This window comes from Tupaia chinensis, unplaced genomic scaffold, assembly GCF_000334495.1.
Source record: "Tupaia chinensis unplaced genomic scaffold, TupChi_1.0 Scaffold000226_1, whole genome shotgun sequence".
Classification (NCBI taxonomy): domain Eukaryota; kingdom Metazoa; phylum Chordata; class Mammalia; order Scandentia; family Tupaiidae; genus Tupaia; species Tupaia belangeri.
The window spans coordinates 1,764,852-1,791,731 of record NW_006159701.1 but is presented as its reverse complement, the minus strand read 5'-3'; the positions used below and the strand labels follow the sequence as shown (position 1 = coordinate 1,791,731).

At 50.2% G+C, this 26,880-nt stretch overlaps 1 protein-coding gene across 5 annotated transcripts in view; it reads left to right on the top strand.

Annotated features, from left to right (window-relative positions):
• Nucleotides 1-22,123, top strand: part of TPST2 (tyrosylprotein sulfotransferase 2) — a 53,866-nt gene extending 31,743 nt beyond the window's left edge. For 3 of the 5 annotated variants that reach the window (XM_027771587.1, XM_014587613.2, XM_006147872.3), the window contains exons 2-7: nucleotides 2,131-2,202; nucleotides 8,536-9,447; nucleotides 12,169-12,367; nucleotides 16,872-16,922; nucleotides 18,890-18,938; nucleotides 21,614-22,123. In XM_027771587.1, coding sequence (XP_027627388.1) covers nucleotides 8,615-9,447; nucleotides 12,169-12,367; nucleotides 16,872-16,922; nucleotides 18,890-18,931 — 1,125 coding nt within the window. In that variant the 5' untranslated portion in view covers nucleotides 2,131-2,202; nucleotides 8,536-8,614 and the 3' untranslated portion in view covers nucleotides 18,932-18,938; nucleotides 21,614-22,123. Of the gene's footprint in view, nucleotides 1-1,845; nucleotides 1,923-2,130; nucleotides 2,203-8,535; nucleotides 9,448-12,168; nucleotides 12,368-16,871; nucleotides 16,923-18,889; nucleotides 18,976-21,613 lie in introns of those variants that run through there. The other 2 variants (XM_014587614.2, XM_006147871.3) reach the window with 2 other exon arrangements.
• The last annotated feature ends 4,757 nt before the right edge of the window (nucleotides 22,124-26,880 follow it).

Genomic DNA, 26,880 nt, shown 5'->3' with positions numbered 1-26,880 from the left:
GCCAGGACGTGGAGCTGGGGCATGTCCAGTAGGCATTTCTGCAGCAATGGGAATGCCCTAGAGCAGGGATCTGCAAACTTCTGTGATCCGAGAATAAATGCCTTAGGTTTGGCGGTGCCATTCTCCTCCCCGCCCCATCATCACTACCCGTTCCTTGACAAAACCTATGAACAAATGCTCCTTAGTTCAAAGGCCACGCCAAACCAGGCCTTGCATTGCATATGGCCCGAGGGCCGTAGTTGGCAAACCCCATTCTAGACCCGCAGTGTCCATGCAGTAGCCGCTGGCCCCTTGTGGCTACTGGGCACTTGAAATATGGCCATGATGGACAAGAAGCTGCGTTTTATGTGTTGAATTTTACTTACTTTGAATTTAAAAGCTCGTGTAGCTGGTGGCTGCGTGCTGAACACACAGCTTTAAGTGACAAAGGCCATTGTAGGCCTGTCCCGTTGCTCTGAAAGGGTCTGTGTTCTCTGGAGGAGGAAGGCTGGGCCCTCTGGCCGTGGGAGCTGCCCGGTTGGCAGGCCTCTTAGGCTCCGTGGCATTTCAAGGGCTGCCCGAGAGCAGCTGGACCCGAGCCATCCTGCCTTCAGGAGAGCTTTGAGTGCCCCGTCCCTAATTGGTTTTATTTGTTCCCAGAGGACCTTGCATCTTCAGCTGCCTGTTACCTGGGAGTCCTTCCACCTGACCCAAGCATACTAATCAGGCTGATATTTCAAGTATGGACAAAACTAGAGAGGCGAGGTGTGAGCAAACTGGACAGAAGAGAGACTGAAGAAATGCAGGGAGCAGCTTGCAGCCAGTTTATTTCTTTCAAGGCCCAAGTAGGAATTGCTGGGACTTAGAAGTCTGGAAGCCTTGGGACCAGCAAATAGCGTAATGGCAATGTCGCTGGACTCCCATGTAGTCGACCGTGGTTCGAGTCCCGGACCCAGTGGCTTAAACTCAGGCCAGATGTGTATGTGTGCATGCCCAAGATACCAAGAGGAGAATGGAGAGGAAGGGATTGCTGTGTGGCCATCCCCCTGGGGGGTGATTTATTGCTTTCTGTCTCTTGGGTACATGCACCCTATAACAAAAACCTCTCCAAATAAATAAATAAAATAAAAAGAAGTCCAGAAGCCTCCCAGCAGCCCATTTTGCAGAATAGGGAAACTGAGTCTCAGAGGTTGGACAGTCTGTGTATAGGGAGTTGTTCGTCTGCAGAGCTGCTTTCTGTCGCCTCCTGAAACAGCACCAAGAGGAGGGAAGCGAGCCTCCGACTCGGTGTGGGTCTGTAAAGCGATTTCCCCTTGTGAGCCTCGGTCATCCATCTGTAAAGTGGGGGAAGGTGAGCATTGGACTAAAAGCCCTTCCCACCCTCAATAGTAAGGGTTTGCCTTTGAGATGCACATACCCGCCCCAGGCTACTAGACCCCCTGTGGTTCCATGGACATGGCCTCACTCAGGTAACTCGGTGACTAAGAACTGGGCACTGGAGTGGCAGATCTGGGTGGCAGAACTGGGTCTGTCGGTTCCTCGGGTCATAGGCTCCCCCTCTTGGTGTCATGCTTTGTTATGTGTAAAATCAGGGTCATCGTGCTTTCTTCTCACTGAGGGTTAAGTGCCACGAGGTGCTTGCGCGGTAAGCATGTGGTCAGTGCTCCGTGGCAGTGCTGGGGCATTGTCCAACTCCAGGGAGCGCCATGTTCACTTTGGGCTGGGCCCATGGACCCCTTGGAACTGCGCAGTGCACCGCCTGATCAGCCATCCCCAGTAGCCCAGTGAGTGGTAGTGGCCTAGTGCTGGCAGTTGCTGCGTATTCTCACATTTACTCTTTCCAAAGTCCAAGGTCCCTAGACCAAGAGGAGGGGCGAGGCCTGGTTGGCAGAGACTCGGGGCCCCCAGGCAGCAGTGAGCCAGTTCATCCTCCGTAGCGGCAGGTGAGCAGAGGCCCCAGCTGCAGCATCTCAGGCTGAAGCAGCGTCCCCTGCGCTGCAGCTCGTCCTCAGAAAACTCCTTCCCCATGTTACTGTCATGTGTCCCTGGGAGCCCACAGCCCACTCTGCCTCTGTAAGGGGCCGGCTCTGTCCACGGCACCCGGCCCTGTCCACAGCGCCCAGCCTTGACTCAGTATCTTTGCCTCTGCAGGACTCTGCCACCAGACAGCCTTGGCAAGCAGGCACGGGGGCTGGAGCCCGGAGATGAGCATGCCCAGGAGAGGTAAGCGAATCCAGAAGGCCTACAGAGACCCGGCTCCTCCGGAGACAGCCGTTGGCACAATCGCCCCCCTTGCCCACAGACTCGATGCCTGGTCAGACTCCTAGGCCGACTTTGTCTTTGTTCCTCCGGCGAGTTGGATATTCGGTATTTGAACAAGCGGGATCCTGGAGGCTTGGAGAGAGTAGGCCTCTGCCCTTCCTTGAGCCTCAGAGGAAGAACTTCCCAGTGATGGGGTAGAGGAGGCTGGCTCCCAAAGCAGGCAGGAGACTCATCCAGCATCCCCGAGCGGATCCGGGGCACAGCCAGAGCCCAAACCCTCTTGCATCCCACGTTGCTGATGTGAGCATTTTGGTGTACTTGCTCAGCACCTCACGGAGTCCCCTGGCCCTCACGATAGCTTCCGTGAGAAAAAAGTTATTATCCCCTCTGTGAAAGGTGCAATGGAAGCTCAGAAATTCCTTCGTTGAGGTCACTAACTGGCAGGTGGCAGAGCTGGAATTTGAACCCGGGGCTGAAGGACTCCAAGTGTGAGACCTTGCCCACCATTTTCACTGCCAGGAGGCTGAGACTCCTCCCTTGCCAGGGTCTGTCTGGGTAGGGATACAGGGCAGGCCCAGATCACTGGGCTGGGCCTCCTAGCAGCTCCTGGAGGAGGGCAGGAAGCGGGTGCTTCGTGAGTTCCCAGCTGCTTTCTGTCTGCTGGGGCACTCTGCATTTCCCTTGCTGTTTTCTCTTTTTCTCTCCCCCTTCCCTTTTTTCTTTTCTTTCTCTTCTTTCTTCTTGTTGCCCGATAGCATGTGTGCTCACCAGAGAGACTGAGACAGAAAGCACCCCCCCAGGGCATGGTCGTCCTGCAATCCTTTCTTCTCCATCCCATCAGGGCCCCGGGCACTCGCACACGTGTCCGGCGTGTGCTTCAAGCCGTGGGGCCCGGGAGTGGAACTGCAGTCGGCTGTGTGAGATCTGGCTCCCTTAACTGCTGGCTGCAGGGCCGCTTTTTTCTCTGAAGCTAGCCGCCAGGTCTTTGCCGTCTCCTGCTCCCATCTGGCCTGCCTGTTTTGAGCTGTTCTCTTCTGGTGAACAGCCGGGCCTTGGCATGGTCCGACTGAGGTCTGCTGTACAATCTTAGGCAAATTGCTGCCCTCTTCTGAGCTCAGGTGACACATGGAAAATGTTTTTGCGCTCCATATAAACACAAAACTTAGGACCTTACAAAGCTGAAAGTACCGAAGCCAAATGAGCGATCCGTCTTGAGTAAAACTGGCCAGTTGGTAACATTTTCCTTATTCTGACTATTCCATCTTCCAGGCCCCTGATATTTAGTAATATTAAATCACCAACCCCAAACATTGGCACGAGGACCAGCCAGTGGCGTGGAGGTGAAGGCGGCTGGATCCGGCATGTCACCTTTACAGTTTGAGTCCTGCACTCAGCGACTTGAAAAACATGCTGGGTGCGTGTGCGAGTACGCCCAAAATCCTGAAAGGAGAGATGGAGGGGAGAGGATTGCAGGGTGGCTATTTCTATGGGGGTACTTTGTCAGTTTTCTTCTCTCTCCATCTCTGTCTCTCTCTGGTGAGTTCTTGCACCCTCTGGCGAGTTAAAACAAACAAAACAAGACGACAACAACAACAAAGAAAACACCAACAGCTCCAGGGCGGACGTGCAGACACAGCTCCTGCCTTTTCTGGAAACTTTCAGTTTCTTCTCTCTGTATCCCCGTCTCCATCTGTTTGCCCAGAAGGGCGCTAATTCTAATTCAAGCTAAAGTGTGATTGACAGCCCCCAGGGGCACTGACACTGAGATCATCCTAATTGGCAGAATTCTAGTCTTCGGTCTAGAGGGAGAATTTCACTGAGCATTTGAAGAAACTGCAGGAGGCATGGAAGGATTTCTGTGTGCCTTGGTGTCCTGGCCAGACTTGTGCCCCTGACATTCCCCCTGGACGCACCTTTCCCTGTTGCCGGGAGGGCACCAGTGAACCCCCACCGTCGTGGGTTGAACCTGACACACACTTCTGATGAGAGGGTCCACAGCTATTATCCGAAGCTCAGAGAGGCCCCTGACCCCTGGGGGAGGTTTGTCAGCTGCTTCTGGGCCCCTTGCAGCAGCCTTTAGGTTATGGATTCACCCCTGCTTTGCACCTGGAGATACTGTGGCTAAGATGAAGGAAGTGACTCCATCAATGCCACATGGCCAGGAAGTGCCAGGGCCTCTGTGCAGTTGTGACCCAAGGCCCCAGACTATGTCCCCTCAGCTTAGATGTTTCTTTCCCCTTCGCTGTGGCCTACCGGGCCCTGTCCTGTGGGAGGATGGGCCCAGCTGCAAACTGGCCTTTGGTGATGGGTTGAACTTTACATCCAAAGTAGGAAAGAAACCAAGACTCAGAGGCCAGGCAAGAGGGAGGCACAGAGAAGGCTGAGTCTCCAAAATTGGGGCCGTGGGGGTGAACTAGAGACGTGGGCGGATCTGCCATTTGAGGGATGTAGGAAGGCAGTGGCCAGGCGGGATGGGCCCTTGCTTTGCACAAGTGCTTCTCGGAAAATTGCCAGAGAAATCGGATCCTCTTTGCTAGCAGTGCCTAGGGGTGAGGAGCCTAGGCCCCAAGTCCCTTCCCCTCCCCTCACTCCCCATCATCCCCCAAGATGCAGGCAGGAGTCCCCTGGCCTCCCAGCCTCCATCCTCACCCCTGCAGTCCCTCTCTTCCAGGCTGACCCCAAGGTCCTGCTGGCGCTGCCCCTCTTTTTCCTTCTCAGTCCCCTGTAGTCCCAGCAGCCTCCTCTCGTGTTCTCGAAGACCCCACACTCTGCCATCTCAGGGTCTTTGCACTCTCTGTTCCCTCTGTTGGGAACACTTACCCAAACACGTCTTCCTGTAGCCATTTTCTCACTAAGGCCTCAGTTGAGATGCCTCCTCCTCCAAGAGGCCCTCCCTGACCATCGTCCTCCTTCCCTTACTCGATCTCTCTCACCGTGCCCAGTACCATTCTTTGAAAGTGGTTGTTCCAGTCTGTCCATATTTTGTTTTTAAAATTTAATTTAATTTAATTATTTTACTATTTTATTTCCAAAGGGTTCATGTGCTCTTCAGAGAGAGACAAAGAAATAGAAAGAGAAGAAGAGGGAGAAGGCACCTCCAATGGGGCACTGCCATGCCAGTTTCTTCTCCATTGCATCTGGTTAGGATTTGGGGCACAAGCATACACCGTGTGTGCGTGTTTATGAATTCTTTACTTATCTCCATTTTTTAACTTGCTATAGTCATCAGAGAGAGAGAGAGAGAAAGTGAGAAAGTGAGAAAGCAAACCACCAGAGGTGGGACTCGAATCTCAGTCAGCCGTGTGGGAGTCCAGTGCCCTAACCACCATGCCGTCTGCTGACCCCACACCGTTCGGTGCTGAGCAAACACTGAATGGAGAACAAATGAATGGAGGGCAGTTCAGGAAGAAGTCGAAGCCAGGCGCACCTTTCCCTGTTGCCGGGAGGGCACCAGTGAACCCCCACCGTCGTGGGTTGAACCTGACACACACTTCTGATGAGAGGGTCCACAGCTATTATCCGAAGCTCAGAGAGGCCCCTGACCCCTGGGGGAGGTTTGTCAGCTGCTTCTGGGCCCCTTGCAGCAGCCTTTAGGTTATGGATTCACCCCTGCTTTGCACCTGGAGATACTGTGGCTAAGATGAAGGAAGTGACTCCATCAATGCCACATGGCCAGGAAGTGCCAGGGCCTCTGTGCAGTTGTGACCCAAGGCCCCAGACTATGTCCCCTCAGCTTAGATGTTTCTTTCCCCTTCGCTGTGGCCTACCGGGCCCTGTCCTGTGGGAGGATGGGCCCAGCTGCAAACTGGCCTTTGGTGATGGGTTGAACTTTACATCCAAAGTAGGAAAGAAACCAAGACTCAGAGGCCAGGCAAGAGGGAGGCACAGAGAAGGCTGAGTCTCCAAAATTGGGGCCGTGGGGGTGAACTAGAGACGTGGGCGGATCTGCCATTTGAGGGATGTAGGAAGGCAGTGGCCAGGCGGGATGGGCCCTTGCTTTGCACAAGTGCTTCTCGGAAAATTGCCAGAGAAATCGGATCCTCTTTGCTAGCAGTGCCTAGGGGTGAGGAGCCTAGGCCCCAAGTCCCTTCCCCTCCCCTCACTCCCCATCATCCCCCAAGATGCAGGCAGGAGTCCCCTGGCCTCCCAGCCTCCATCCTCACCCCTGCAGTCCCTCTCTTCCAGGCTGACCCCAAGGTCCTGCTGGCGCTGCCCCTCTTTTTCCTTCTCAGTCCCCTGTAGTCCCAGCAGCCTCCTCTCGTGTTCTCGAAGACCCCACACTCTGCCATCTCAGGGTCTTTGCACTCTCTGTTCCCTCTGTTGGGAACACTTACCCAAACACGTCTTCCTGTAGCCATTTTCTCACTAAGGCCTCAGTTGAGATGCCTCCTCCTCCAAGAGGCCCTCCCTGACCATCGTCCTCCTTCCCTTACTCGATCTCTCTCACCGTGCCCAGTACCATTCTTTGAAAGTGGTTGTTCCAGTCTGTCCATATTTTGTTTTTAAAATTTAATTTAATTTAATTATTTTACTATTTTATTTCCAAAGGGTTCATGTGCTCTTCAGAGAGAGACAAAGAAATAGAAAGAGAAGAAGAGGGAGAAGGCACCTCCAATGGGGCACTGCCATGCCAGTTTCTTCTCCATTGCATCTGGTTAGGATTTGGGGCACAAGCATACACCGTGTGTGCGTGTTTATGAATTCTTTACTTACTATTATTTTTTAACTTGCTATAGTCATCAGAGAGAGAGAGAGAGAAAGTGAGAAAGTGAGAAAGCAAACCACCAGAGGTGGGACTCGAATCTCAGTCAGCCGTGTGGGAGTCCAGTGCCCTAACCACCATGCCGTCTGCTGACCCCACACCCAGTGTGTTTTCCAAGCTGCTAGGGCCAGGATTTAGACTGTGGTTGGTCTGTAGGATCCAGTCCCTTAACCACAAGGCCCTGTGTTTTGGGAATTGTGCTTCCCTGGTGGGATCTGAGCTCTTGGAGGTCAGAGTCCTGGCTGCCTTGTCCTTGACCTGTTCCCAGCACCAAACACAGTACCAGGCACCTTTCGGTGCTTAGCAAACACTGAATGGAGAACAAATGAATGGAGGGCAGTTCAGGAAGAAGTCGAAGCCAGGATGTGCCGAGCCTCCTGATAAATGTCTCCTGTGGAGACGGAGCGTGTGAATCCTAACAGGTGCTGCAGCCAGACCTGAACTGGAATCTACGAGCCTGGCCTGGCTGCTTTCCAGGTGGACTCCTGGGCATCCTCCCCATGCCTCAGTTTCCTCCTCTCTGCAGTGATGGTTCCATGGCACCCTGCCCGGCTCATTGGGCCGAGTGCATGTCTAAATGTTTGCTGAGCCACTGCGAGGTGCCAGGCACTGTTCCAGGAGCTGGGGAGACAGCAGCGCAGCAGACAGAAATCCCTGCGTTTGTGGGACAGACATGCTGCTGGGCTCTGCCGTTCCCGTGGACTGTCGTTTTCCGCATTTCCACAGTCAGTTTTGTCATACTTGTTATCCCTGGACCAGATGAGACAACTGAGGCACTGAGTGGTTAGGGAACTGGCCAGGGTCCCACGGCTAGGAAGTGACAAGCAGGACTCGAACCCAGGCTGTCCAGCTCTTGAGCCCTTTTGGATGTTAATAGTACCTACCCCCAGGGACCAGCAGAGGGTGGTAATGGTTACATCTCTGGACTCCCATGTAGTTGACCAGTGTGAGTCCCGGACCTCAGGCTGGGTGCGTGTGCAAGTATGCCCAAGATCCAAGGAGGAGAATGGAGAAGGGATTGTGGCGTGGCCATCCCCCCTGGGGGGTGATTTCTCACTTCTGTCTCTCTGCCTCTCTCTGTCTCTCTGGCAAGCACTATAGCAAACATCTCTCTCTTAAAAAAATGTACCCACCCACTTATGGTTGCCGGAGGATCTGGTGAGTTAAGACAAGTAAAGTGTGGCCAGCCTGTGGCCTAGAAGTTAAGAGCTGGATCCCACGCAGCTGGTTGGGAGGCTGGAGTTTCAGCCGCAGTACCTTGAAAACCCTGCCAGGCACAAGTGCCCAAAATCCTGAAAGGAGGGAGAAATGCAGAGGTAAGGGGCGGTGGCATGATCATGCCCTCATGGCTGGTGCTTTCTCACTCCCTCTGGTGAGCACATAAGGGAAAAAAAAGAAAAGGGCCCTGCAGGTTCCAGCCCATTGTGTTTATGAAAAAGCACCGCCCCTCAATTTCAGCAGCATAGCCTTTGTGTTATGGGGTCTGAATTGCAAAGACCTCCCTGACCCAGATGTGTGCCCTCTCTCCCCAGATGTGAGCTGGGCAGGCCTCCGGCTGACCTGTCCCTGAAGCGGGCCCCCAGGCCGGGCCTGTCCCACCCCTGGCCGGGCATGCGCCTGTCGGTGCGCAGGGCGCTGCTGGCAGCCGGCTGCGCCCTGGCTCTGGTGCTGGCGGTCCAGCTAGGGCAGCAGGTGCTGGAGTGCCGCCAGGTGCTGGCGGGCCCACGGAGCCCCCGGCGGGTCATGCGGCCGGAGCAGGAGGAGCTGGTGATGGTGGGCGCCGACCACGTGGAGTACCGCTACGGCAAGGCCATGCCGCTCATCTTCGTGGGCGGCGTGCCCCGCAGCGGCACCACGCTCATGCGCGCCATGCTGGACGCCCACCCCGAGGTGCGCTGCGGCGAGGAGACCCGCATCATCCCCCGCGTGCTGGCCATGCGCCAGGCGTGGTCCAAGTCCGGCCGGGAGAAGCTGCGACTGGACGAGGCGGGGGTGACAGACGAGGTGCTGGACGCTGCCATGCAGGCCTTCATCCTGGAGGTGATCGCCAAGCACGGCGAGCCAGCCCGCGTGCTGTGCAACAAGGACCCCTTCACGCTCAAGTCCTCCGTCTACCTGTCGCGCCTGTTCCCCAACTTGCTGATGCTGCGGGACGGCCGCGCCTCGGTGCACTCCATGATCACGCGCAAGGTCACCATCGCCGGCTTCGACCTCAGCAGCTACCGCGACTGCCTCACCAAGTGGAACAAGGCCGTCGAGGTCATGTACGCGCAGTGCATGGAGGTGGGTAAGGACAAGTGCCTGCCCGTGTACTACGAGCAGCTGGTGCTGCACCCCAAGCGCTCCCTCAAGCTCATCCTAGACTTCCTGGGCATCGGCTGGAGCGACGCCGTCCTGCACCACGAGGAGCTCATCGGCAAGCCCGGCGGCGTCTCCTTGTCCAAGTGAGTGGCACCCCGGATGTGGCCTACACCCCTGCCCTGAAGGCACAGACGCTGGGTCAGGACATAGATCGGCTCTGCCTTTCCTGAGCTGTGTGGCCTTGGGCAAGTCCCTGTACCTCTCTGAGCCTCAGCCTCCTCTGTTATAATAAAGATCTAGAAAGGGGATGGGGAAGAGCAGAGCCCTGAGTCAGATCTGCCTCCTAACACTGGCGTGAAATTGTTCCAGATTTTTTTTTTTTTTTAAGTTTATTTCTTCCGTAAGCAGGAGAGACGGTGATGAAGAGTGTGACAGGCTGCCCCAACAGGGTCTTCAGGTGACAGTCCACCCCAGCTTCAGCCAGCCCCAGATCCTGGACACAGATGTGCAGCCAGCATTTCCAGTCCCATGTGGGTCGGCCTTGCAGAGCGCTATGCTACGAGGGTGCCACCATCAGCCCTCTCGTACTTTTCTGAGCCTGTTTCTTTAAAAAAAAAAAAAAGAAAGAAAGAAAAGAAAAAAGAAATAAAAAGCAAAGAGAATGGGGGCAGTCACTCCTATTTCTGAAAGTACCAACAAATTTGACTGTTCCATAGTAAGGCAGTAGCAGGTAAAGGTTAAGAGCACAGATTCTAGAACTAGGTTGGCTGGCTTCACAACCCGGCTCCGAGCCTTACTAGCTGTGTGACTTTGGGCAAGTGACTCAACCTCCCTGTGCTTTCATGCCCTCGTCTGTAACATGGGGATATCAGCAGCCTTGTAGATACCTGCAGGATTGTGTAGGTTTGTGCATGTCACGTGCTACTACTGTTACCACGCTATGATTGTCATCGCGTTCATGTTGATGCTGCTTCTGTGGGAATTCATTGTCCTCACCATCTTACCATTTCTGGAATGCTTGCTGTGTGGCCACGGCTGGTGTAAGCACCCCCAACAAACATCTTGCTTAATCCCACAACAACCTAATGGTGTAGGAATCACTCTCATACCCATTGACAGATGCAGACAGTAAACCTCGGGGGAACCCAGCACCCTAAGGGGACCCTGCTAGCAAAGCATGGTGCTAGGATTTGAACCCAGGTCTACTGGACTCTAGAATGTGTGCTCTGAAGTTCTCCGTGTTCATGAGCCCCTCCTCCCCTCTTTCCCAAGCCTCTTCTCCTGCCCTTGTTTCTTCCCTCTGTTTGTTACTGTCTGCCCTCCTCCCTCTCCTGAGATCCAGATCCTCAGGATGACGCTGGAGTGGAGTGTGGGGTCTCTGCACTCCCATCCCGATCAGGGCTGAGCAGCCCTGAGAGCCCAGTGAGAGGGTGGTTCTCCCCAGACAGCCCCTTTCTCTCATAGCTAGTTCTTCCAGGCTCCATCCCCATAGCTCTTTAAAATAATTTTATTTCAGCTTATGTATTTATTCTACAAGAGTGGAAGAGAAAGAGAAACCAGCATTGTCCCTCGTCATTACCCGCCTCGGCCTTCCCAGCCAGCCAGGATCACGCATGTGCACGCTGAGAGGGTGCACAGCAAAGTGCCACGCCTGGGTACCTGTAGGGGGCTGGCGGACTGGCAGCGGCCCCTTGGGGGTTTTTAGCCTTGCCGTTAGTGTTTTCTGTTTGTTTTCCAAAGACAAAATATTTATGTTAATCAAACACATAAAAGTATTTATTTATTTATTTTTTGCCAGAGGGTCCATACACTCACCAGAGAGAGACAGGGAGAGACAGGAAGAGGGCGAAAGCACCCCCCATGTGGAATGGTTGTGCCCTAATCCCTTCTCTGCCATTCCTTCGTCCCGCTGGGATGGTGGCCATCTTGCACGCACATCCCATGTGTCTCAAGCTGCTGAGTCTGGGACTCGAACCACAGAGCTGGCCACCACAACCACCGAGATCACTGTCCAGACCCCACCTACATGGACGGTGTGGACATTTGTAACCCAGATGTGGAACATTTTTATTACTCTCTTTATTATAAGTAGTATTACCAATTTTACTATTAATAGTTAATAATGAGTCATCTTTAAACTCTCTTTATGTGCTTTCTATACTTCTCTGTGTGTGCATTATCATAGTAAAATACTGACTGGATTATAGCAAAACTTAAAAAGAAAAAAAAGCAGAGGGACTGGGGCAGCAGGTAGCATAGTGGTTGGGCTGGGGTCTGACTGCTCTAACCACCGGGCCCTGGAGCCGGCTCAGGGTTATTTTCTTTTTTTTTTTTTTTTTGGAGAGATTTTCACTGTAGGGCACGTGCGCTCGCCAGACAGACAGAGAGAGACATAGAGACAGAAAGCGAGAAATCACCCCCCAGGGGGGATGGTCACGCCGCAATCCCTTCTCCTCGATTCTCCTCTCGGGATCTTGGGCACGCACGCACACGCGCCCGGCGTGAGATTTAAGCCACCGGGTCCGGGACACGAACCGCGGTCGACTACGTGGGAGTCCAGCGACATAGCCATTACGCTAACTGCTGGTTCCCCAGGTTATTTTCTTAAAAGGCGGAGAAGTCAGGGAGTGGCGTTTGCTCACCGACAATGTGTGCTGTTCGTATCTTCTGCTTTCTCACTGCAGGTCCTGTCCTCATCATGCAGAGGCACAGTGGCTCCCTGCAGCCTCACAGTTGCTGGGGCAGAGCTGGGTGGAGGCCAGGTCCTCTAACTCTTTCTGCTGTCCCGGGGTGGCTGAGCAGGGATCCCACCCAGGTGCTGTCTGGATCTGCCCTGTCCCATCGGGTCTGTCTTCTCTCTCCAGAATCGAGCGGTCCACAGACCAGGTCATCAAGCCTGTGAACCTGGAAGCACTCTCCAAGTGGACTGGCCACATCCCTGGGGACGTGGTGCGGGACATGGCCCAGATCGCCCCCATGCTCGCTCGGCTGGGCTACGACCCATATGCAAACCCACCCAACTACGGCAACCCAGACCCCATCGTCATCAACAACACACACCGGGTGAGTGTGCGAGTGTGTCTATGCGCATGTGTTCTAGGGTCTTCGGCAGAGGCAGAAGCTCTAGCTACCTAAGACGTGTGGTCTCTTGACTGTCGAACATCTGAATTGTTTCCATGTGAGGAACATAGTGAACTGTATGACTGCTTGTATTTCCATTTTTGCTTGGGCTGCTAGGGGGCTCAACACCAGCAGGTAGACTTTCTTTTGTATTCTTAATAGCAGGCCCTAATCTCACCTCATTTCTCTATTCTTATTTACCCTTTCTCTCTTTTTCCCCTTGCTATATCTTTGTCTTTCTGTTCGTAAAGCACTTCAATTCCTTGTTGAGAGTGGGCATAACTAAATAAATTACTGGTTGTGTTATTGCTCCTACAAAGCTGAGTGGTGATTCTCAGACTTTGGGCATAACTAAATAAATTACTGGTTGTGTTCTTCCTCCCACAAAGCTGAGTGGTGATTCTCAGACTCATGTGAGCTCAGAGCAGTGTAAATTGCTTTTCAGCTTCTCCTTCATGCAGGTGGTCAAGGAATGTGACGTGGACAAGATGTTTCTTTCTGATGGGTTCAGGTCGGCTGATTCTCACTGAGTAAGGCGTAGTTACCAAGGTCATGGTCTAATGCAGGTGTTGTCATCGTGTCTCGTGTATTTTCAGTGCTGTGTTCTGACTTCCTTATAGACACCAAGTTAGTTAAGATATTTAAAAATGGGACACAGGCCATAACATCTGGGGCTTATCCATCTATTTCTTTCATGAGTGAATGAGCAAGTGAGAGAGACAGACAGATGGGTGCCTTGATCCACCCTCAGCTCAGCCCCAGATCATGGGCACGTGAATGCTGGTGAGCTCAGGGAGGTCTCCAGACACCAACCCAGAACCCTCTCATGAGGGTCAACCTCACAGAGCACCAAGTTTTACTGCTGCCGTACCTTCCCGTGCCAGATCTTCTTTTAATATCTCCAGAGGGCACAGGTGCTTCCCAGAGAGACAGAGCAAGGGACGAAAGATGAAAAAACATGCCCAGGGGTGTGTGGCCATGCTGCAGTCCCTTCTCTTTTTCTCCTGCCTTTTGGGATTTGGGGCATGCAGGCATGTGCGCCTGGAGTGTTTTCAAGGCACTAGGTCCAGGATTGGAACCATGTAGTTGGCCATGTGGGATCTAGCCGCCTTAACCACCGTGCTGGCCCTCCCCCTTTTGTTTTAATTCACAAAAGATGCATGTGCACGAGGGAGAAATGCACCTTCTGGGGTTCTGTCACTCTGCGGTTCTTTTTCTCCAGGCCACCAGGATCTGAGCATGCTCACACACACCTAGCATGGTTTTAGGCCAGCAGAATCAGGGACAGCATGTGGCTTCCAGGTCTGTGGGCCAGTCCGGTCCACTTCCCGCTGTGCTACAGAAGCTGGGCCCAGAGTCTTCATTGAAATTAAGCTCTGCTGCTTCTGAACACATGCTGCCTTTAGAAAGTAAGCAGCCCTTGAATCACAAAGGGAGAGAGTGATTCCTCTCTAGGTTCTCCTTTAGTTCTTCCCTTGGTTGAAGGAGGAAGTCTCTCTGTGGTGCAAATAAGTCTTCAGTGCCCCTGTGAGACTTGCTCATCTCTCCTTTTCACAAAGAGAATTTCCTAGCACGGAGTGGTGGGGACTCTGTCCTGGGAATTGAATTGTAGAAGCCCATCTTGGGTCTCTCTTGGGTTCCTGTTGCCTCTGATGTCAGCCGATTCTGTGGGCATTTATTTACAGAAATACTCAGAGATCTACTGTCCAGACCCAGCCTGGGTCCACATGGACAGTGTGGACATTCATAACCCCGATACGGAATATTTTTACTACTCTCTTTATTATAAGCAGTATTACTAATTTTACTATTATTAGTTAATAATGAGACATTCTTCAAACTCTACTTATGTGCGTTCTGTACTTCTCTGTATATGTTTTATCATAAAAAATTAACTAGATTATAGCAAAACTAAATAAAAGGGGGGCAACAGGTGGCATGGTGGTGGAAGTGCTGGATTTCCTCATAGCCGACCACGGTTTTAGTCCTGGACCTGCTGGCTTGCTTTCTCACTTTCTCTCTCTCTCTCTCTGGTGAGCACATATGCCCTATATCAAATTAAAAACAATAATAAATAAAATTAAGTAATTCTTAAAAAAAAAAAAGAAATGGTAGCCCCTGACTTACCCCAGACTTTGAGGTCAGAAACTGTGAGAGGAAAGCCCAGCTTTATATAGTTTAATAAAGCAAATAATTCAAATGGGCACTGGTGTTAAGATCAATTTTTAAAAAAGAATTATTTTATTTAATTGTATTTGTTTATTTACTTATTTATTTTTAATTTGACCAGAGAGGAATAGAGAGAGAGAGATTGAGAGAGTGAGAGAGAGAGAGAGAGAGAGAGAGAGAAAGCAAACTGCCAGGTCTGGGACTCGAACCACAGTCAGCTATATGAGAGACCAGAGCCCTTAACCACCATGCTACCTGCCAGGCCCATCAATTTTTTAAAAGAGATTTTTGCTATGGGGTGCATGCGCTTGCTGGAGGCACAGAGAGGGACAGAAAGCAAGAAATCGCCCTCTAGTGGGGATGGCCATGCCGCAGTCTCCTCTTCTCCATCCTCCTCTTGAGATTTTGGGCTTGGATGCACACATCTGAGTTTTAAGCTACTGGGTCTGGGACTCAAACTGAGGTCAACTACATGGGAGTCCAGCGACGTAACCATTACACCAACTGCAGGTCCCATTAAGATTAATTTTGGGGTGACTTTTCGTTTATTTGTTTAAAAATGGAAGGTGTTGCTCATTTTATTCTGAAGAGATTTCTTTTCGCAAGAGCTGGTCTTTACAGTCGCTTACTTGTTACTATGAAGTTAAGTCTCCGTATTTTTAAATTTTTATTATTTTTAGCATTTTGCCATAGTGTACATGTGTTCAAGGAAGAAAAAAAGAGAGAAGGAAGGTGAAAAATCACCCCCAGGGGGATGGCTTGCCACTGTCCCTTCTCTAGTTTCTCTCAGGACTTTGGGCACACGCACACATGGCAGGCGTGATTTTGAAGCCACCAGGTCCAGGAGCTGAATCGCAGTTGGCCATGTGGGAGTCCAGCACCTGAACTACCATGCCACCTGCTGGCCCCATTAAGTCTATTAAAAGTCGTGTGAGTGAGTGTGCATGTATGCATGTGTGTGTTTCTGTGATGGCTCCTGGAGCACAGTGAAATCAGCGACCGAACGGCTGGCGGCGGCACAGGAAGACGCCTGCACTGCCCTTTGCAGTAGCCACTAGCCGTGTGTGACTGCAGACCCCGTGAAGTGGACTAGAATGAACTGAGAGGTTCTATAAGTGTAAAGTACTCATTGGAGTTTGAAGTCTTAGGACATAAAAAAGTCTGTAAAGCGTTTTAGTAATCACTTTAATATACATATGTGTTGAAATGTTAATATTTTACTTTTTTTTAATTACCGCATACACCTGGCAGAGAAAGAAGGAAAGAGAGAAAGGAAAAGCACACACACACACACACACACACACACACACACACACACACTACTGGCATGTTTTTCAAAGTGCCAGGCCTGGGATTTGAACCTCAGTTGGCCCTGTGGGATCTGGCACTATTAACCAGTATGCCATAAGGCCAGCTCTATTTTTTTTTTAAGTCTATTTATTTATTTCTTCCCTGAAAGACAGACACTCCCACCAGGGTTCCCACTATCTACTCCTGTCCCAGCCAACCTGGATCTCGGGGACATGCGTCCCTGCATGCTCAGGAAGGTCCCAGGGTGTGAACCCAGGACCTTTCTTCTCCTGCAGGTCCAGCTGTGCCACCACCTGGTCCCTGGAATGTTAATACTTTAGAGATGTCAGGTTACATAAAATGTGTTAGAATTTTACCTGCTTTTATTGTCTAAACATGGCTACTAGCCAATTTGAAGTGGCTTAGCGACTATTTCTAGGGGATCATGCTGGTCACAGTGGTGCCTTCCGTACCTAGAGATGGTGGAAGGCCTGGAATGTCCTGGTTCCACCTGAGGGCCTTTGCACTCACTGTTGGCCCTGCCTGCAGTGCTCAGCCTGGCTGGTGTTCCTTGTCACTCGGCTCTCAGCTCAGGTCACCTGTCTCTGACCACCCACTCCGAGCAAGCCCTCTGCCCCTCCTCATCACACCCCTTTGTTTTCCTCTCTACTAGCACCCGCTCCCCGTGGTGCGATGTGTTCTTGCTCACTCGTGTGTATTGTATGGTAACCCGCGTGACTGTCTGGCACCTGTTCTAGAATGGAAGCTCCGGAATAGGAATTGCAATGGTCTGGTCCGTGTTATACCCCACGCTTGGGGTACGGCCCGGAATAAGAGGAGCTCTGTTAAACGTGTGTCAGCTGGGTGGTGGCTGGGTCGAGGAATGGGGGTGCTGTGAATAGGTGAATGGGTGCATGAATGGATGGGGGGGCTCCATTTTATCCTCTGGTCGTTTCCATAAGAGTGATATTTCTTTTCTTTGTCCTAGGTCTTGAAAGGGGACTATAAAACACCGGCCAATCTGAAAGGATACTTTCAGGTTAGACGCCCCGAGGGGAATTCTGAATTTCTATATGTGCTTGGATGCGTCACCTCTTCACTGTGGCAGATGATTTCCCATCATAAGTGGGGGGGGTGAGGGCCAGGCCAGGTGGGTCTCTCAATGTCTGATCTCACTGGGGCCAGTCTTGGCCACCCTTCTGCCTATCCTTCTTGAATGCAGCTGGAGGGATCTCTGGGGACTTTCTTGTGAACTTTCTACCTCTGGTGTTAGATTCAGTTTTACTTGAAGCAACAGTTGTGTAAATATAACCCAGTGCAAAATTTCCGTCAGTATACCCAAAACAGGGTCATGAGGGTTATGTGACGTAGCTAACACGCGGACGCAGACCTGCACACTCCCCTGCTTGCTCACGTGTGTGCCCAGGGTTGTGCTCTCAAGCATCCCAGGCAGGTCCATGGGAGGTGGCCCATGCTCCGTATCCCTGTCAGCAAAGATGTCCCTCCTGACACACAGCATGGACTCCCCTTTTCCTTGCATTATGGGTGTCCTCCTTTTGGTGTTAAAATTCTCCCTTAAAAAATAAAATTTTCTTTTTTCAATTAGAAAGTGAGACAGATAATGGTTTGTTTAAGGACAGGGTCTTACCATGTTGGAATTCTCCATAATTTCATTCTAACAATAGTGTTCAGCCAACCACCATGACACCTGCTGGTAGCTATTTCCATTGTATCCTTTTTATTTTTTTAATATTTATTTATTTAATTCTATTTGTTATTATTTTTTAATTTGACCAGAGAAAGGCAGAGAGAAAGGGAAAATGAGAAAGCAAGCTGCCAGGTCCAGGACTGGAACTGCAGTCAGCCATGTGGGGATGAATCCAGCACCCTCAACTACCACGCCACCTGCCGGTCCCAAGTGCAGTTGTATTCTGACACCAGCTCTCAGGGTTAGCACAGTCCCCACAGATGCCAGGCTCAGCCTCACAAGACTGCCTCGCTTCAGATATTAGCAGAAACCCGGGTGCCTGGCCACCCACTTCTGCCTGGCTGACTACAGAATCAGAGGTTCTCCTATTTCTCCCCCGGCTTGATACTTTTTTAGAACAGCTTGAAGGACTTAGGGATACACTTGACAAGTTGACCTGTTTATTAGAAAGGATTCGACTCAGGAACAGCCAGACGGGAGAGATGCATGAGGGGACGTGGGGATAGGGGTGTCACAGAGCTCCCATGCCCTGGCCAGGCACCCCACGTGCCCAGTGTCTCAGTGTGTTCGCTAACTGGGAAGCTCCCCAAACCCTGCATGTAGGGGTTTCATGGTTAATTGAATCACCAGCCATTGGTAGCTCGGGCATTCTCCACCCATCCCCTCTGCCCACCCTGTCCTTGGAGCTTGGGTGAGGGGAGGAGGTGGTGGACTGAAAGTTCCAACCCTCTAATCTGGCCTTGTCTTTCTGAAGGCCTGGCCCTCAACCCCAAGTCCTCTCATTAGCATACAAAAGATAACCTCATCACTCTAGAGAGTACAAGGAGGATTTTTTTTTTTTTTTTGCCTTAGGGCATGTGCACTGTAAGAGAGAGAGGAGACAGTGAGAGTGAAAGTGAGAAATTAACCCCCAGGGGGATGGCCACACTGCAATCCCTTATCCTCCATTCTCCTCCTGGGATTTTAGGAGCTAACAGGGACAAAGACCAATTTTATTTTATTTTTTAAATTTTTTTACACCGCAGCTTAAATGTCATTCCTAGAGTCCTTTCCTGACCACTTATCCTCGGGTTATGTGGACTTGACACCCTTTTGCACGTGCGTGTTTAACAGGTTCTTACTCCAGGAGGATCGGGCTGGGACTGCCATGCTCACCTCCACATCCCCGGCCTCTAGCACGTAGTAGGTGTGCAGCAAATGTTCCATGAGTGAATGTGGCTCAGTGGTACCCACGGGTGAGCCTCGGGATGGCAGGACCCTGGCATCCCCCACTAACCATCCTCTGTGTCGTCCTCCAGGTGAGCCAGAACAGCACCTCCTCCCACCGAGGAAGCTCGTGATTTCCAGGTAGGCCTACACACTTCCCTGGGAGCCCCATCTCCAGGTAGGCCGGCCCACCCGCCTGAGGGCTTCAACTCCTCTGCCTCAGAGCCCAGGAACCCCTTTTCTGAAAGGCTTGTCCTTTCAGAGCCTCCCTGGGGAGGAATGTCCAGCAAGGTGGGCTGACCCAGCCCCAGCAGCAGTTTCCATGGTGATGGGCTAGGGAAGCTATTTATAGAATGGAGGCTTAGTCTCCTAGCTCTGGATCCTGCGTGGGGGGAGTGGGGGATGCCAAACCAACCAGAAAGAGGCTGGTCTGACACCCGGGAGGGGGCAGGAAGGACCCCTGCTGGGAAGGGTCTGTTGGATTCTAGAAGCATTTTTGTACTGAATGCTGTCTGCCAGTCTGGTTTCCATAAACAGCATCACAGTTTGGCCCACAGCAATTAATGTTCTAATAATAGACACAGCAATGCTGTCCTAATAATCCCCCCCTCCACCACCATGGGTCACATCCTCCTGTTACTTGTTTGAGGCTCAGCCTCCTTCGGAGAACAGTGATGCGATTTCCCCATTTTACAGGAGGAAAAACCGAAGCACAGAGAAGGGCAGAAGTTGCTCAAGGCTCACAGATGCTGAGTGGCAGAGGGACCCCAAAACTCCTCTCCCACAGCATTTACATTTAGTGGTTTTTTTTTTTTTTTTTTTTTTTTTTTAATTTGCTAGAGGGTGCATATGCTCACCAAAGAGAGAGAGACAGAGAGAGAAGGAACATGAGGAAGTACCTCCCATGGGTCATTATTGAGCCACAAGCGCTTCTTCCATTTCTTCTTCTTTTCAGGATTTTGGCCATACACAACATGCTCAGGGTGCTTCTCAAGTCTCCAGGTCTGGGACTTGAACTGTGTACTTGGTCAAATAGGATCCAGCTGCCTTAACTACCATGCCACAGGCGGGCCCCTGCGAACTCTTTTTTTTTTTAGCGGGGGGCCTGTGACATTTTTTTTTTTTTTTTTTTTTTGTAAATAAGATTTATTTAATGATTTATTTATAAATTTTGTTTAAGGATAAATGTGCTCGCCAGAGAGAGATAAGAGAGAGGGAAGGTGAGAAAGAAAGCTGCCAGGTCTACGACTCGAACCATGCTTGGCTATGTAGGAATCCAGCACCTTAACTACCACGCTACTATCTGGCCCCAGAGAACGACTTGAAGTGCATGCTTACCCATCTGTATTTTACCAAAGGGAAAGGGATTCTGAATTTGGTCATTCAAAGGTTTAAGCACTTCAACCCTGACTCTGTTCCCGTCTGGAGAACAGGAATTCATCGAGGCCTTCTGGAGATTCTCATGAGAGGAACTGGCTCAGGTGACAGTGCTTGGAAGCTGTGAGGTTCTGGGCCTTCACTGTAGACTTGGGCACTGGAGTTAAGGCTTCAGTGAATGAACTCACTTCCTGTGTCCCCCAGCCTTTTTGACTAGGCTCAAGGAGACTGAGGGGACCCGAGAGAGAGGTCAGGATCAGCCTCCACTTTCCGCCTTATTTGAGATCAGAACAGAGCATCAAGCCTGAGTCAGTCTCTGTATCTATTTTTAAATGATCAGATTTTTTTTTTTTTTTTTTTTTTTAGCTTGTCTTTAAATCCACTTTGCACCAAACTGTGAGGCTGGGGAAACCCAGACTCAGTCATTATCAGGATTCCCATCTTGAGTTGTACTAAAATCCGAGTTCTACTTAATTCCAAAGAAAAGAACGCCCACGTTGAAAACAGCCTTTCTCTGTGTTTCTCCCCAACTCCAGTCCTCCCCCCCCCAGCCCCCCCCCCCCCCGCCACCCTGTTCATTTTCTGACGATTCATTAGTAGAATCTTGAACCTTCTCATTGATAAAACCAGATTTATTCCTCACTTTGCTGTTCACATGGTATGTCAGGCCAGCTCTGGGGGAAAGCACATCCAGAGCCCATGCAGAGGGAGCCAGATCCCACGCAGCTAGCATGGTTCAGATTCACCCCTGGCACATGGGTGTGTCCCCCAGGTCCTGATGGAATGGTGGAATGGAGGAAGAAGGATTACAGCATGGCCAGACTCCATTAGGGGTGGTTCTCTCTCTCTCTCTCTCTCACTCTCTCTAGCAAACACATGTGCCCTCTAGCAGTAAGTAAATAAGAGAAGCTGGATTCCACACGGTGACTAGCGTTTGAATCCCTGGTCTGGTCAGCATGAAACACCATGGGCCTGTCTGTAAGTGCCCAGGATCTGAGAGACTTGAGGACTAGACCAGACCCCGGGGAAGGTGCTCACATCTCTTTCTCCTTCTGATTCTTACATGTGTGTGCATGCACTCAATCATGAATTAAAAAAAAAAATGTTTAAATGAGATACCATATACAGAGTACATTAGCTAATCCCTCAAGCAGAATTGGCCTCGAACAAATGCTAATTCTTCCCTTTCCTCATATAACCACTGCCCTTTGCTCTTCATAATAAGAAAAGTATATCTTTGAGGTCAAAGATGTGGGTAAGCACCCAAGAAACATTTCTTAAATTTCACTTCTTTCTGGCCATCTGGAAAGCAAATCTCCAGCCTAACATGCTCATGGGAATGGATGAAGACCATACGTTCTGCGATCACACATATAAATATAAAAGATCTATTTCAGAATTGTTACTCCAGGCCTAACGCAGCCTTCCCCCCCTTTCAGATCTCTGCAAATGGCTTTGTTGCCAAGAAGAGAAGAAACTGCATTCTAGTGGAAATCGGACCTCTAATCCAAGCATATTGCTTGCTATTAATCGCCAAAACAGGACTGCCCATGAGGGACGTATTTGCATATGTTTGCAAAAGCTGAGTCATTGAGAACGGGCCTGGAAACTCTCTCTTCGGACACTCTGGGGTAGAGAGTGGAGAGCATGAAAGTTGTCTGGCTTTTGAAACTTAGGCATTTTGTATTTTTCCCCTCAAGAACTTCTTTCTAAAGAGATGGATTTGCCATCCTTGTTCATTTGCAGGACCGCCTTCGTGGCTTTGTTTTCTGGGACAAGGCCCACAACCTGTGCCTCTCCTCTTGACCCTGATTTTGAATTCAAAGGAATCTATTTAAGAATTTAATATATGAGGCTTTCTGTGATTCCTCCTCAGTTCTACTGTTTCAGAAGACAAAAACTTATTTGAATAAAGTGAACAGGGGCTCATCTGTCTGTGCCTTACTTTACTGAGTTGAATAGGTGATTTTTTTTTCCATACTGTGTGTTATTATTATTTTTTTTTTTGAGAGGTTTTTGCTATAGGGCGCTTGCACTCGCCAGAAAGACAGAGAGAGACAGAGAGACAGAAAGCGAGAAATCCCGCTCCAGGGGGCATGGCCACGCCGTAATCCCTTCTCCTCCATTCTCCTCTCGGGATCTTGGGCACGCATGCACACGCGCCCGGCATGAGTTTAAGCCACCAGGTCTGGGACTCAAACCGCGGTCGAATACGTGGGAGTCCAGCGACATAGCCATTATGCTAACTGCTGATCCCCCATACTGTGTTTTGTCAGGTGGATTTCTGTTTTAGTTTATTTCATTGCTAATAACAGGAAATACCTGAGCCTGGGTAATTTAAGAGAAAAGAGATTTATTGAGCTCACAGTTTGAAGTCCAAGGTCCAGGAGCCACCTCTGGTTGGGGTCTTCTGGCCGAATGCAGTATGGCAGAGGGCAGGAGGAAGTCTTTGTTACACCGGGATCTCCTGGTCTCATTCCCTCTCCACATGGGAGTCTCCCGGTCTCATTCCTTCTCCTTACAAACCCACCAGGAGTCAATCATGGGGCCCCATCCTAATTACTTAATCATTTCCAAAGGTTCTACCTTTTGATACCATGAACACATTAAATCATGTCTTAAGGCCTTCATGACCAAGCCTCAACACATGAATTTGGGGAGCTGCCAACCATAGCAACTGGTAACAATCAGAAGCTGAAGGACAGTTGAACACCTATGTCACAGGCCCCCATGGCCACCCAAGGGTTTGGTGATATGCCAGAAGGATCACGGAACTCAGAGGGCTGTTACGTCATGGTTACGGTTTATTACAGCAAAAAGGTATGTTAAAATCACCAAAACAAAACGGTGCAGAGAACAGAGTTCGGGAGAGACCAGCCTCAGGTACCCAGTCGTCTTCTGCCCGTCCAGTCTTATAGATGTGCTTAGTTCTCCCAACAGTGACGTGCGACAGCACGTAGGAAGTATTTTCAGCCAGGCCTTGGCATTGGGTTTTTACTGGCCATCAGTCACACAGGCATGGGCTGTCACATGACTGATGTTGGTTACTCAGTGACCAGGGCAAACATGATAATGTGTGGCCCAAGGTCACCAACATGAATCACATGATCGGTACAAACATCTGGCCCTTGCTAGCAAAGTACCCTGTTAAGAAGGATGTTAGGGCTCTGAAGTTACCTCCCAGAAGCCCGTCAAGGATTAGTCTTTCCTTGGACTGTGCAGAGTCTGGACACGCTCAGCCTGCATAGTCCCTTAATGCTGAGAGATCAGCCGGACCCAGAAGAGTTTGGTGTCTTTAACAGTTAAGGTGTTTTACCCCCTGCCCCCATATATCTCATGATAACGTAAGAGGCTTTGGAAAGCAGTGGTTTATGGTGGCCCTGGGGCATGATTTTGAGGGCCCGGGCTGATTGCCATGTGGCTTGAGCCTTCCTTTCTTCACCTGTCAGCTGGGGAAGTTAAACTTTAGGGTTTATTAGGAATGGCTCATGGTTCTTGGCTGCCGGGCCTGGTCTGCGGTGAGCACTCAGGGTGAGTCAGCCCTTGCCTCTCTCTCCTGAGACTTCAGTGGAATGAAAATGGGCTCCTGAGGATGAGACACCTTTTCTTTGTCCATTCCGCAATGCTTTATCAATCTCCTGTCCAGTTTTCTAAGTGTGATGCCGTTCCTTTGAGAATCTGGTGACATTCAGGCGTCCCTTTCCCCCAGAATAATTTCTGTCTGGTTCTAGGAGTTCCACCTGTTACTGAGAAGTCCATTCATGAGGCCCCTGGATAGTCACCGAACTCTCTAGGAAACTTTGGAAGGACAGAAAGAAAGAGAGAAAGAGAGAAAGAGAGAGAGAGAGAAAGAGAGAAAGAGAGAAAGAGAAAGAAAGAAAGAAGAATGAGGAATGAGGGGAGAAAGGAAAGAACAGATTTGTGTTTCTAGCCCTCAAGCAACAGAATTGGGTCTTGCCCATTTGGGGGACAAACTTTCAAAATCTCTCATTTCATCTTCCCTGATTTGATCTGAAAAGATTTGGTATTTGTAGTAGGACACGCGTATACTGTAAAATATGAAGCAATCAGAAGAATGTATAGGAAGAACACAAGAGGCCCTGGGGCAGACAGTGATACCATGGTTAAATGGGACGCCCTGAGGCTGACTCACATGGGAAGGTTCTCCGCTTGCATCTGTAGGCCTCCCTGAGTACACACGGCAAGTGTGTGCAGGTGATCCAGGGCTGAGGCTGGAGGTGCATCGCGGCATAAAGCACTGTTGGTGCTAGCGCTTTCCCCCTCTTTTGCTCACAGAAGAGAAAGATAAATAAACTGAGTGCAAGGGACCCCATTTATACTTCTCCACATCTTCCTTCCCTGAAGGTAACACCATTTTTTGTCTGGAAGAGTCTTACTATAATTTTTTTTTTGGAGAGGTTTTTGTTATAGGGTGTGCGCTCACCAGAAAGAAAGAGACAGAAAACGAGAAGTCACCCCCAGGGGGGATGGCCATGCCGCAATCCCTTCTCCTCCATTCTCCTCTCGGGATCTTGGGCATGCATGCACATGCACCCGACGTGAGTTTAAGCCACCAGGTCCGGGACTTGAACCGCAGTCGACTACATGGGAGTCCAGCGACACAGCCATTAGGCCAACTGCTGGTCCCCATAAATGTGTACTTTAACTCCATTTTCCCATAAACTTTTTGAAGTCTTATATAGTCATAAAATACATTGAAAATAAATACCACTCTGGCCAGCAGGTGGAGTGGTGGCTAAGGCACTAGACTTCCACATGGTTGACCAGGGTTCAGGTCCTGGACCTGGCAGCTTGAAAAATCATACCAGGCACATGTGTATGTGCCCATATTTCTGAGAGGAAAATGCAGGAAAAGGGATTGCAGCATGGCCATACCCCTGGGGGATGATTTCTCACTTTCTCTGTCTCTCTGGCAAGTGCATATGCCCAGTGGCAAAAACCTAAAAAACAAAACAAAAAAACCTATTCTGAATGCATTAGTCTAAAATGTACTCCCCTCCCCTCATTTTTCTTAGAGAGAGATTTTTGCTATAGGGCACATACGTTCACTGGAAAGACAGAGACAAAGAGACAAGAAGTTAGAAAGCACCCCTCAGGAGGGATGGCCATATCACAATCCCTTCTCTATTCTCTTGGGATTTGGGGCACGCACGTACATGTGCCTGGCTTGAGTTTTAAGTCAGTGGATCTGGGACTCAACCACAGCTGACTACGTGGGAGTCCAGCAACATCACCATTATGCCATCTGCTGTTCCCTAAAATGTACGTTTTAACAGACCGCATTGGAGGGTTTGGATGTGAACATGTGCATATCTAACACCACCCCTTTTAACTAACAGCTGTTTGTCCTTCCAGAGCAAACCATGTGTTTTGAGCATTTCATTAAAAAAAAAAATTGTTTTAAAGAACTATTTCATTTGACTTTATTTTAATTTGACCAGAGAGGGACAAAGAGAGAGAGAGAGAAGCTGCCAGGTCTGGGACTTGAATAGCAGTTGGCCACATGGGAGTCCAGTGCTTTTAACCACCACGCCACTTGCTGGCCCCAAGCATTTCACTTTTGCTGAGGTTATTTGCAGTTGTTGGCAGGCAGTACCAACAACCACAGTGGGTGTTCCTGGTGTACCCCTCTGCAGTCACAGGAGCGTGTCTCCCCATGAGAACCAGAAGCGCCAGCATAAGAGCCATACACATTAACTTTTCGATAGGTTCCACCCATGTACCCTGATTTGGACACAAATTTGGTCTTACTGTGAAATTAGTGTTTTTGTGGGGGTAGGGGGTGTCTTGGGAGCAAAGAGTCACCCATCACTGGTGCTCTGGCCCATCCATTGTTGAGCCTGGGCAACTTGTATCATCTCCTGATTCCTCAACTTGCCCAGTGTGAAAACACTAATTTCTTATTATGTGGGCACTATTATTATACACAATCAGCCTTGGAGTCCGGGACAAACTGGGGTCTCATCCTGGCTCCACCACTTGTCAACTGTGTGACCATGGACAAGTGACTCCACTTCTCTGAGCCTCAGTTTCCTTCTATACAGTGGAAGTTCATGGATAAGGATTGTAGCCTCGTGGGATGGCTAAGAGAAATGAGTGAGATAAGCAAATTATCTAGTTTGGTGAAGCAGAGTAAGGAAGACTTATAACCCCATGGTGAAGGCTTTGTAAGTGGAAGTGATAGTGATCATGTTACTACTTGAATACTGGATGGTTGTAGTGGATTCTCCTCTCAGGATTTTGGGCACACATGCACATGTGCCTGGCGTGAGTTTAAGCTGCCAGGTCTGGGACTCAAACCAGTCGACTACATGGGAGTCCAGCAACATAGCTATTATGCCAATTGCTGGTCTCGTGCATTTCAGGGTTTTGTTTACTTATTTTAGCAAAAGAACTCTCCATACACCCCCCCACACACACACACACAATTACACGTACTAGTTCAATTTGATACACTTGAGGATGCTTTCTCTTGTCTGTCTTATTTCTGTGGCCTGGGCCAAACATCATCATGTCTGTTCCATATGGTGCAAGAAAGCAATAGTCTTCCCCCAACAGTAGAGGAGAAAGGGGAGGAGGAGACTCATCCTTTAGAATTTCAAGCACCATGGCCAACCACAGTTCACATCCCAGACCTGGCAGCTTCCTTTGTCTCTCTGGTGAGCACACATGCCCTATTTAAAAA